The 12747-nt window shown below is 44.3% G+C and overlaps 1 protein-coding gene across 4 annotated transcripts in view; it reads left to right on the plus strand.

The window, feature by feature from the left end:
• The window catches only part of WDFY4 (WDFY family member 4), a 280348-nt gene that overhangs the window by 39911 nt on the left and 227690 nt on the right, over positions 1-12747 (plus strand). For 3 of the 4 annotated variants that reach the window (XM_047759613.1, XM_047759614.1, XM_047759615.1), the window contains exons 8-11: positions 1073-1230; positions 3694-4146; positions 6511-6615; positions 8321-8511. In XM_047759613.1, coding sequence (XP_047615569.1) covers positions 1073-1230; positions 3694-4146; positions 6511-6615; positions 8321-8511 — 907 coding nt within the window. Of the gene's footprint in view, positions 1-1072; positions 1231-3693; positions 4147-6510; positions 6616-8320; positions 8562-12747 lie in introns of all 4 variants that reach the window. The other variant, XM_047759616.1, reaches the window with a different exon arrangement.

Below are 12747 nucleotides of genomic sequence, written 5' to 3' on the forward strand. Positions count from 1 at the left end.
CATCTTTAACTTGAGTCCAGGGATTGGATAAACCTAAGTGTAGAAATCAAAGAAATTCCTTGATGATCCAAACTCTTCCACTGATCTTGAGTAAGCTGGTTAAGGGCAAGGCCACAAAAGTTCCCCTGGGCTTTGCTCTGAATATGAGCAGCACTTCTCTGTGGGGTGCAGCTTACCATGGTGTTTCATGGATTTTGCTACAGTCAGGCTTCCAGTATCTGGAAGAAGTCTGGGACAAGGGGACAGAAATCCCAAAGGAATAGGATTAGATGACCCTGAGGGCCTTCATCCACAGGGACAATAAGAATAAATGTCCCCATGGGGAGGCCATATCTTACAGGAGTCTGGACCATGACTAATTGGTTAGTGCTACCATGGAGGTCTGTGTTATAGCAGTTCCTGAACATTTCTTTGGTTAGATGGCTGGTTGGTTTTCCCCAGACTTCTTGTGGAAGGCAGGAGGGGAAATAAGCCTGTTCCAAGGAGTGTCAGGAAGGACCCATCTCAGCTTATTTGTTTTCCTTTCTGCCTTAACCGAAGTTGCACTGCCAGGACTTTACTCCTGATGTGACAGTGAGACTTGAGAGTCTGTTCTCCATGGTGAGCAAGGCAGCCCCACTACACATAAGGAGCTGAAAACAAAACCAGTACTCATCCCTGAAACAAGCATGAGGATGTCTAATCAAGTCTGATTATTTCCCATGATGTTTGTGTCGCTGCTCTTCTGAAATAATAACTCTCTTATTTCGGGGGTCCTCCTGCCCTTCTGGTGCCCAAAACACATGATTTTTGGGGTGTCCAGCCATAGAAAGCAGCCTTCCTAAGAGCAGGTGCTGTGGCTCTTCACATGGTTCCCTGCATTCTAATTAAACATCCTTAGATCAGGGGCTGACACTTGCAAACAGAGTGACCCTTATCCACTCCCTTTGCCTCTTGGTGCTGAACTGATGGAGACTTTTGGGGTCTTGCCCAGCATCATGATCTGCGTTGTCCCTGCATCCATGTGAGGAGCACCATGAATAAACTTGGCTGCTCCATCCAAGATGTCCAGGGAGCTCATCTGTCCCCACAGGTACGACGAGCTGACCCAGACTGAAGCAGACCCCCACCTGGAGGAGCTCCTCGGGCTGGTGGTGTGGCTGACAACCTGTGGGAGGTCAGAGCTGAAGGTGTTTGACAGCGTCACTTACCCACAGCTGGAAGGTTTCAAGTTCCATCATGAGGCTTCTGGTGGGTCCCCTCTGGGTGTCTCTGGATGCCCTAAAGCACGTGGCACTGTGCCCTGACAAGGAGATGTCAGTCATCCCCCAGTTCTCTGTGCAGAAACAAACACGCGGCACTTGTCAGTAACAGAGTGGGGTCTGATTCTGTCATGGCTTTGGGGAGATTGGCTATGGATTTAAGATCTCTACTTATAGATTTTTCCGGAGGATGTGGGTGGGACTTAGAAAATATTTGCTTAAAAAAGGTGAAGACTCTCTCAGATAATGGAGGGAACCTCTGATTTCCATCCCCACCTCTGGTGTGACTTACTTGATGACATCTCCTTAGCTAACAGGGACAGATCTCAGAGTCAACCCAATCTCAGAGTCAATGCCTCTTTAGTTCTATGAGATATTATCGGACTGATTGATTGAATGATGAGCCCAATTAAATGCACTGATACTTTCTGTCCACCAGCTACTCTGCCCCATGCTGGGGCAGAACACCTGGCATGGAAAGGCCAGGTGTTTGCTCCTCAAAAAGTCTCTGTAGAAACTGTCACACATGCCCTGAGCCATAATCTACTAAGTAACTGGTTGATTAACAAGTTTAGTGGTGACACCAGGTGAGAGGTTTAGCTCTGCCTGAGCGAATACAGAAACCCTGCACAGAGGGTGTCATTCAAGAGAGTCTTGAGGCTAAGCCTAGGTTGTCCAGGTAGATAGGAGAGGGAAGAAGTTTAAAGACAGAAAGCACAGGAGTTCCTGTCGTGGCTTAGTGGTTAACGAAACCAACTAGGAACCATGAGGTTGCAGTTTTGTTTCCTGGCCTTGCTAAGTGGGTTAACGATCCGGCATTGTCATGAGCTGTGGTGTAGGTCACAGACGCGGCTCGGATCCCATGCTGCTGTGTTTCCAGCGTAGGCCGGTGGCTACGGCTCCGATTCGATCCCTAGCCTGGGAACCTCCATATGCCGTGGGAGTGGCCCAAGAAATGGCAAAAAGACAAAAAAAAAAAGACAAAAAAAAAGACAAAAAGTACAGTCTGAGGAAAGAAATGGTTACCAGAAACATCTGGGTAAGTCCAGGGAAATGGGCAGAGAGCCCCACACAGGTCAGAGGGTGGAGGTTGCAAAGCTGAGAGGCCAGTTTAGGAAGAGCAACTGGATGTGACTCCAGCAGATATACAGCAGAGTATCTGAATTAGACAGGAACTTCAGAAACATCTCTGAGGTGTCTGAGATGGAGAGGGCTGGAGGCAGGGAGTTCTCTGAGGAAGTGTCTCCTGGACAAGAGAAAATGAAACTTAACCCTCCTGCCGGAGAGAAAGGAAGGGTGTGGATTCAGAAGCCGTCTTTATTTAACAGCTTGCCCAGAAATGAAACTGACTTTGCTTAGTAATCTTTATCATCATTTGATTTTTTTTTGGTCTTTTTTATTTTATTTTGCTTTATTTTATTTTAATTTTATTTTGTCTTTTTGCCATTTCCTGGGCTGCTCCCGCGGCATATGGAGGTTCTCAGGATAGGGGTTCAATCAGAGCCGTAGCCGCTAGCCTATGCCAGAGCCATAGCAGCGTGGGATCCGAGCCACGTCGGTGATCTACACCACAGCTCATGACAACGCCGGATCCTTAACCCACTTAGCAAGGCCAGGGATCAAACCCGCAACCTCATGGTTCCTAGTTGGATTCGTTAACCCACTGCGCCATGACGGGAACTCCTATCATCGTTTGATTTTAATTGATTGAAACCAATCCTCCAGCCAAGCATTGCCCAATGGAAATATAATGTGAGCCACATTACAGAACTTAAAGTGTCTAGTAGTAAAATTTAAAAAATTAAGAACAGGTTAAAACATTTGTAATAATATATTTTTTAACCCAATATATCCAAAATGTTACCATATAAATATGTTCTTTAAATACTTTTTTTCCCTTTTTTGCTTTTTAGGACTGCATCCATGGCATATGTAAGTTCCCAGGCAAGGGGTTGAATTGCAGCTGTAGCTGCTGGCCTACACTGCAGCCACAGCAGTGTGAGATCCATCCGACCTGAGTGTGTGACCTACATCACAGCTCAGGGCAATGGAGGATCCTTAACCCACTGAGCAAGGCCAGGGATTGAACCTGAATTCTCATGGATACTAGTCGGATTCATTTCCACCGTGCCACAATGGGAACGTCCTATAAATAATTGTTAATGACTCTGTTTTGGGCATTCTTTGCGCTACATCTTGGAAATCTGGTATGCATTTTTATACTCAGGGCATGCTTCAGTTCACAGTGGCCACAGTCTGAATGATTACTTAGCTACCATGTCTTGAACAATGAAGCTCTAGCCTTCCTCACACCCTGGGCAGATAGACATTTACCCACAGGAGCTGGAAAATAAAAACTTTAAATGGTATTTTCTAATGATAATGCAAGCATGTATATCTAGGCGTAGGTAGGAGAAATGATTTGCAAGATTATTCCTTTTTGCATTTTCAGGGGTGACTGTGAAGAATCTTCAGGCCTTCCAAGTCCTGCAGAATGCTTTCCACAAAGCCAGTGACTCCATTCTTTGCACAAAAGTCCTGTCGTCCATCAGGGCCATGTGGGCCTGGAATGCCCGCAACTTCTTCCTGCTGGAGTGGACCCTGCAGCCCATCTCGCAGTTTGTGGAGATTGTGCCCTTGAAGCCGACCCTGGTGCAGATGCACTTCTTCCAGCTGCTGGAGGCCCTGGTGTTTGAGCTGCATTACGTGCCCCATGAGATCCTGCGGAAAGTGCAGCGCCTGATCAAGGAGAGCCCTGAGCCACTCTTCACCCTCGTGGCTCTGCAGAGCATCCTCAGGATTGCCGGCGGGGACCCGCTCTTCACAGACATCTTCCGGGACTCGGGGCTCCTGGGCCTGCTGCTAGCCCAGCTTCGGAAGCAGGCCAAGATCCTGAGGAAGTCAGGTGCCTCCCAGGAGCCTCAGGAGGAGAAGGGGAGGGGTGGTGGGGTGGTGTCATTGTTAGCTGGGCCTGGTCTGTGTGCCAGCCCAGCTACCCATTGGCACAACAGAGGCCCATGTCACTGGTGCCATGACGGGTATGTGGCTTCACAGGGCAGGCAGGCTCCCTATTTCTATAACTTGCCTGATCTTCCATATGAAGAGGTGAGAGGGAGGTATATACCATTAAATAGACTCAGGTGACTAACTCGGGCTGATGAGTTCTTAGTTTTCAGGTGTCTCCTGCACTAGATATTGTCTGAGGGTGCAGAAAGGGAGGCAACGGGGGAAGGACAGGTCCTCGGTAATGCGAAGGGGAGGGGGAGCTCAGATAGGCCTGGGGCTCTGGGGGGTGTGGTGGGGCCTGTTTGGGGTCAGCTGGTTTATAGCTGCCTTGCTCACATGGTATTATCAGGTCTGATGGTCCCCTACTTCGAGCAGGGTTCAGTCACCAGGACTTTGCTGGCCCAACTTGCTCCTCCAGGCTTTGGTCACACTTCTGTGTGCCATGCTAAGCCCTGCGCCCAGGGCTCTTGTCAGTGTCCCCTCATACTTGCCTCAGCCCTGACACTCTGGGCTCTCAACCTCAGCAGCCTCTGCACCCCATACGGGACCTCAGGGTCCCTTCTGTCCAGGCAGGAGTACACTCAGGAGTGCAGGCTTGCACGCTTTCCCTGCCTAACTATGCCCCATGCACATATCCCCCCTGGGGCCACTCAGTGTGGCTGTCTGAAATTCCCACCTCCACTAACTTGCAGATAGGAATCAGGGCATGAAAACTCCTTTCCCAGTCCCTCCTGGCTCTTGCTCAATCTGTCTACACCTGCCACTAAGTGACTTCAGCCTAGAGAAGGGGCACTGGGACACAGAACTCAGCCACTTTTTATCCTCCTCACCTTTTTGTCTTTCCTCCTCCTCTTGCACCCAAGAGCTGAGTGATCCTGAGCAAGTTACTTAACCTCTTTGAACCTGTTTCTTCTGTTAAATGGGTATAATGATACCTGCGTTTAAGGGTGTTGTGAGAATTAAATGAAGAAATATTTGAAAAGTACCCATTGCTGTGCTTGGCACATAAGAGGTGCTTGAGAAATGTGAGGCATTTATTCCCACAGGTTTTGTGCCACTGCTTGCAAGACTGAGATAAATATGCAAGAGGAAGCTCTTGCAAATTTTGGAGGCCAGGGAGGACCTATATCTTCCTGGGATCAGATAGGATCAGGTAGATCAGATAGAATCAGGTAGATAGGATTCAGATAGGATCAGGACTAGAGACAAGGGTCTCCCGTTTCCACATGTCCGGCCTCTGAGCTGGCCTTTGGAGAGTATTTTGTTATATGCTTCTCTCTGTTACCCTTTGGAGAGTCTTTGTGTATACTTTTCCTGTGTTATCTTAGCTATGCATTGCTTTTTAGTAGTCAGGTATTGAATTTACATTTTATTTATTTAGTTTTTGGCTTCACCCAAAGCATGTGGAATTTCCCAGGCCAGGGACTGAACCTGAGCCACAGCTGTACAATACCTAATCCTTAACAACTAGGCCACCAGAGAACCCCTGAATTTGCTTTTAAATCCAACGACTATTCCTAGAAGACCAATGACCAATGACTATTCCCAGAAGAATCTTAACTTTTTAATAAGCTGATGTATTCAGTCCTACTTTTTGTTTTCCATTGTTAACTGCTTTCTGTTAGATATTTTGTCTCCTGGTCTATTACTCACTCATTCATTCATTCCCCAAATGTGTACTTTGTTTGTGTCAAGCACTTTTCCAGCACTGGGGATTCAATGGTGAACATGCAGGTCTGGTTTTGCCCACATAGATCTAATGCGGACAGCTATTTAATTCAGAATCTCTGAAGCATCTCCACACCTCTGGTGTGAGTGGGCAGCCCTCCCTTCCAGACACTAATGGCAAACTGTAAAAGTGTCTGAAGGAAAATGAAGGAGGCAGGGCTTTGGGAATCATGTAGAGTACTGGGTTCTCAAAGGGTTGTTCCCAGACCAGTTCCATCAGATCATCTGGAAAATTGCTAGACATGCAACTTATCACAGCCCACTTAAGACCTCCAAAGTCAGAAACTTTGGAGATGGGGCTTGGCTTCTGGATTTTTACAACAAAACTTCCAGGGGATTTTGATGCACTCAAGTTGGAGAACCTCTGATGTAGGGGTTGCAGGGTCACATATTACATATTGGGATGTACACTCTCATGACGAAAACATGATATTTGCCTTTCCTAAGAGGATAGATAATTAATGGAATTGGAGATTTGGATCTATAACACACAGACTTAAAAGTTTTTTTTTCCAATGCTTCTTGAATATGGCAGGAAACAGAGAGTCCAATCCTGGAGTTGAGGATACAGAAAGAGAACTGACTTGTGTGATGCTGAGAACTGTGGTCACACTTCTGAAAGGGTCGGTTCGAAATGCAGGTAAGTAAGGATGGTACTGAATTCCCCTTGTCACTGCTTGGAAAACATTAACTATTTCCTAGTGGTTCATGTTAGCGTTCAAAGGTTTCTATCCAAGGACTAACCAACACTAATGCTGCGGCTAATGTACGCTTGCTTGTTGATGTTCAGTGTCATCTGTAAACTACTAGACACCTCAGTTGACACTTTTTACTCTTTTACTTTTTACTCTTAAGGTTGCTAAATATGTTTGGAAAGAGTTTAAGAGTTATTTTAAATATATGACACTGCAGAAATCCTATCCACCTTAAGTAAAATATTTTAATAGCCTGTTTCACTGATGATAAATGCTTTTTTTTTTTAAAAAAAATCAAATTGTAAAATATAGGCTAAGAAATCTCATTATTTTTGAGACAAAATTGGATGTGCTTCCAGCCCATTTTGTAGCTCCACCCACTCAAAAATTATTTTAGCTTCCTAAGATCATGCAGCTCCCATGCTTAAAAAAACATGTGCAAGAAATATACATACATATATGTTATACTATTAAGTAGATGCATCAACAAAGTTACATCAGTGGGTTTGGTGATTTGGAGCATTTTTATCTGAAGCCCTCATAGTTCAACCATACAAATGTGAATGATAATTACATTATGGTAGAGGGTCTCTCTAATGTTAGACTATAAAAGAGTCCCTGGAGATTCTTGTTAATATAGAGGTAAATGTCCCTAGGTTCCCTCCCAGAGATTTAATTGTCTGGTCAAGGTAGAGCCCAGTAATCTACTTCTAAAGAGACCTCCAAGGTGATGATTTTCATGTAGAGGGCACCTGGTCCATAAATGGAGAAATCCTGCTTTCTGGAGTGGACCAGCTCAAATCCACATCATGTCATCTGAAAGATCTGGTTACTTCCTTGTTCTTATTCTATTCATGATTACTCCAAAGATCAATCCTGGAAGGAAATTCTTAGGATTGCTTTGAACAATAACATACCACTAGCCAAATTTCTTTACCTTCCCCCTGCTCCTGCCCACATACACACCCCAAGAAACTACCTGGGAATTAAATATGTTCTTTTTTCTTTTTGCCTTCTAGGGCTGCACTTGTGGCATATGGAAGTTCCCAGGTTGGGGACAAATCGGAGCTACAGGTGCTGGCCTACACCACAGCCACGGCAGTGTGGGATCTGAGCTGCGTCTGTGACCTACACCACAGCTCACAGCAATGCCAGATCCATAACCCACTGAGCGAGGCCAGGGATTGAACCCTCATCCTCATGAATGCTAGTCAGATTTGTAACCCACTAAGCCACAATGAGAACTCCTAAATATGTTCTTAACCTAAATTCTGGTTTACTGTCAGTAAGAATTTTGGCAGAGGAGAGAGAGAATTGTCATTGACCCTGTTTTAGAGAATTATTTGGAAATAAAAGGTAGAGGTAAATCTAGTTAAAATTTATATTACTTAGGTTTTTCAAAAAAAGAAGGGAACTTTTTTTCAAAAACAATTTCTACTGGAGAAGAAAGTAGTTTTTCTTTTTAATTCTAAGCTCCATAGTTTCTCTCTTATATTAACAGTGGGTATGGATCTGGGGAAAAAAGTTTCTAGTGGGTAGAAGAAACATATACATGCAGCCAAACAAACTTGAAAAATTTTCCTCATAATTGAAACTTAAGGTACCAAGGCCCCCATTGCTCTAGCCCCATACTGTCTATCTGGTCCCCAGTTGTCCTGAAAGACCACGGCATGGTGCCCTTCATCAAGATCTTCCTGGACGATGAGTGCTACCGGGGAGCCTCACTCAGCATCTTAGAGCAGCTCTCAGTCATCAACGCCGAGGAATACATGAGCATCATTGTGGGCGCTTTGTGCTCGTCCACTCAAGGGGAACTGCAGCTGAAACTGGATCTCCTGAAGGTGATGTCAAGTCCTCCTTTGTGATGGGCTTTCTCATGGACATGCAGCAGGTGATCGGCATTTGCCCATGCATTCATTCATTCATTCATTCATTCATTCATGTAATTGGCCACTATTTCATCCAGGTAGAGTAGTAGTAGGTGCTGTGACAAAAAAATTTTGCATCTTCAGTAGGCTGACACATTAGAGGCTTCTTTCTTACGTAAGGTCTAATCAGTGATTGGGAAGAGTATCATTTGGGGACAGCCATCACCTGGGCATCTAATCCCATCAGAAGATAAAGGAAAGGAGAAGATGGAGAATGGCACACCTGCTCTTGTTCAGGCCTAGAACCAGTACATGTTAACTTCTGCCCAGTTTTCTTTGGGCAGAACTCATCTGGATGCAAGTGGTGCCAGGGACCAGTAGTCACTGGTTGAGCAGTGTGGTCCCAGCCACAGAGTAAACTATGGATGTGGAGGCTGTATCAATGATGGTCAAACAGCTTCCTCCTTTACTTGACCAGCATTTAGTGAGCATCTACTAGTTACCAGGCTTGATGTAGAATGCCTGGGACACACAGTTAAATGATATTCAGCCCTTGCCATCTGGGAGCTCATAGATTAGCGTTAACAGCAGGTAAGCAATCATGGCAATGCAGCTTGGTAATGCCTTGGTGGACACTGAGGGCAGGCACCATGGGAATAGAGAAGTAGGAGAGATCAAAGCTGCCTTATATGTTTGAGGAAGGTTCACAGAGGAGAGGATGTCTGAATTGGGAAGAGGAAGCCAAAGGCAGTCAAAGACACATGTACAGTGGTTACAAAGAGAGAAGTAAAACTAGGGTGTCACTTTTGGGTAACAAAGAGGAGTATATGTTTTTGTTTTTTGTAATATTGTTAATAATCATCAAATTAACTTAAAACAATTCAAGATGATAATAAATATCATCAGCCTTACAGCTCCCACAATTTTATCGCTGTTCCTGCTTTATTATTTCTTTTGTCTTTGGGGGCTTAAGCCTTGAAAAAAAAAATCCCCTTTTGTGTTAAGCTGTTTAAGAGCCGAGCAGATGTAAATGCAAATATCCCTCAGGGAAATGACTTGGGGACCCACCATGTCTATGTGCGAACAAATCCCCATGCAATATACACTCATGCTTCATTATCATATGATGCTGGATCACTGGGAAATCTTATCCAATACGAAGTTGCTCTGACTTCCAAAATTAAACCCTTAAGGTTACTTAGCCATGACTATCTCTGTACAAAACCATTTTAACTGTTAGAGAATGGTCTTCAGTTTATTCTACCTCCTTTGTTTTCTTGGATAAGCCAATGTCAGCACTGGTGTTAGTTGTGTTCTCATTATCTCGTGACCTAAGCCTATAGAGCTTGGCGTAGCCAGTGCGTCATGAGAAGCCCATCCAAAGTTGATATTAAGACCACAGTTGTCATGTATTTCACAGATGAAAAGAACCAAAACAGTGACTTAATCACAGAGTCAAAAAAAATTAGTGAAGGTGATTTATACGAAACAAAAAAAGGAAAGCGAAAGGTCTTTTAAAAGACCCCGGCATCCCATGATTATGCGAATAACGGCATTGAAAGGAGCATGTAAAGGGGACCATAAAGGAGAGATATCAAGAATTAATGACAGTTTGTAGCTGGGAAGCACCTTAGCTTCGTGTGGCCCAGTCTTAATATTGCAAGGGAGACAGACCTGGAGAGATTATAATGCTAAATGGTGAAGCTGAGTTTGAATTTAAAATTAGTGATTTAAAATTGGTGATCTTTCCTCTTCACCATGCTGTTGCACTTTTTTTCCTCACACATCTGTGTTCAGCTTAGTTCGCATGAGCCTTATTCTAATAAGGAACAGGGAAGGCAGGGATCAAGGCAGTCAGGACTTTGATTTTCTGTTGGGTGAGTAATTGCAAGCTCTATCTGCTTCTAACATTTTCATATTGAAAGTCAAACGGAGCCACAGAAAGGAATGGGTTGGAGAGTACAAGTGTTTTCGTGTCTATAATAGAAAAACTCCGTGCTCTGCTCATGGAAAGTTCATCTTGTTTACTCTGGAGAGGCACCTTACTGGAGTGTCAGCCCTTGGGTAATGGGACAGAGTTTCTAGAATTAGCTATGTAAAGCCATTATGGTGTTTTACAGATTCAATATCATTTCAGACTCACACTATCACGAGAGCTTGTCAGGGATGAACACAATGGGAGCTTATATAACAGAGCCATGCCCTGTGCTCATTCTGCTGTCTTCCCCCAGGGTACCACATCACTGCTGGGCAGTCAGAAGGGTACTTGGAGCTGCCATTGCTCTTCCAGGACCAGGGCTGATAACTCTTGCAGCTTCTGTGGGTGGTGGAGAAGGATTGGGCTTCAGAGCTTGGTCCAGCCTTGCCCACCACTGAGTCATGTGAACAATCAGCCACTGTTTGTGGGATCCGCCTTTGTTCTAAATCATTTTGGGAATCCCTTGGAACTTTAGAAACAACGATGTAAATTTAGTTCTTCTAGCTAGATCTCCCTTTTTAGTAGTTGAGAGTGGATTCTGCTTGAAGCACTGTACCTGCCAAGTGAGTCAGATGTAGGATGAGGGAGGGTGGGGACTTCAAAGGCAGGTCTCCCTGTCCTGCCACCCAATAAAAGTTCACCATCTCTGAAGTGCTTTCACACCATGGCGCCACCCTCACTTCCCTTCCCTCAATTAGAATCAGCCAGCTGCTCTGGAGGAGAAAATTCCTCCATAAACACTCAACTTACGGCAGTTGCTTCCAAAATCCAGTGGTGCTTCCATACCAATACAGAAGCACATATGACTTCACCACCTAATTCTGGCAAATGGTAACTGAGTTAAAGAATAATGTAAGCAAATGAATTTCCTCTCCACAGCCAGTGGGACCATGATTGGGTTATGCACAAATTCAGATTGATTTGCTAATATACATTTAGCTGTTCAACTCTAAGCTTAATTGCATTACCGCACCGGTCTTCCAGCATGACACATGGAAAATTATGAGGAATAACAAATAATAGAATGTGAAATAAATCCTGTTAGTCCTAACGTAGTTAGCGTTTTGCAGCAGACATCCATTTTATAGATTCAAGCTGGAGGAATACTAACTCAGAGACGATGACATGGTAACTGAGTTAAGGAGGAGAAAATGTGCTTAACGCTGACCTTTCTTGAAATGTGTCAACCCTAGCCTGATTACTTTGACTTCAGCTGATTAAATTTACTCCCTTCTGCAGACTTGCAAGCCTAGGTGATGCATTATCATGCAAAGTTGAATGACAGTAATGGAGACCCTCCTCCCAGGCCCCCAGTTCCTGACAAATCGTTTCCGAAGTAACGCAGTATTTATTTTCCTTTATGATAGAAATGTTTCTCTTTAGTTGCTATGAAATTAAGCCTTTGTAATTGGATTTTGGACTCTACTTTATGACTCTGCAAATATGAAATTAACCCCATCCCAAGAAATAATAGAGCAGTCTGAGTTCTAATGAGATTACCCCCATTTTAGATAATGACTCTGAATTTAATAAATCAAACAAAGCAACAATTAAGGACAGTCATTCCTTCCTTCTCCCCCCTCCCAACAGGAGGAGAAAAGAGCCATCTAGGAATTAAAGGGGATAGACCCTCTGAGAGACGCAGATCATAAGGAAGACTACGATTGGGTTGCTTTTCTTTTAAAATATCTGCTCTCAACACTCTTTGAATGATAGACAGCTTTTGAGCAATTTCTGGTGTTAAACTGGACAATTAGAAGATAGTTTCTTAAGGGAAGCAGGGGGTGTTTAGTGATCATCCAGCACTCAGACAAATGCCTACAATCTGATTAGTTTTACTTTTAATCATTCTCTCTTTTTGGTATTTGTTTGGTCACATCACACAATAAACAGAAGAGCTCCATTCATTCTACCTGCCTTGAATAACCTCATAGTGGCTTTAGGAGCCATTGAAAGCACTCAGATAAATTTAGACAGTTTAACACCCTAGAGCTTAAAATTTCCTCTTGTCTTGGTAACAGAAAGGCCTTGCCTAATCCAGAAAACTCTGTGTTTACGCCATGAGCATTTTTTTCTTCTTCTTCTTTTTAGGGCTGCACCTGTGGCATACAGAAGTTCCTAGGCTAGGGCTCGAATTGCAGCTGCACTGCTGGCCTGAACCACAGCCACGGCAACACCAGATCTGAGACACATCTGTGACCTACACTGTAGCTTGAGGCAACGCGGGATCC

The sequence above is a fragment of the Phacochoerus africanus genome, chromosome 15 (genome assembly GCF_016906955.1).
Source record: "Phacochoerus africanus isolate WHEZ1 chromosome 15, ROS_Pafr_v1, whole genome shotgun sequence".
Taxonomy (NCBI): Eukaryota; Metazoa; Chordata; class Mammalia; order Artiodactyla; family Suidae; genus Phacochoerus; species Phacochoerus africanus.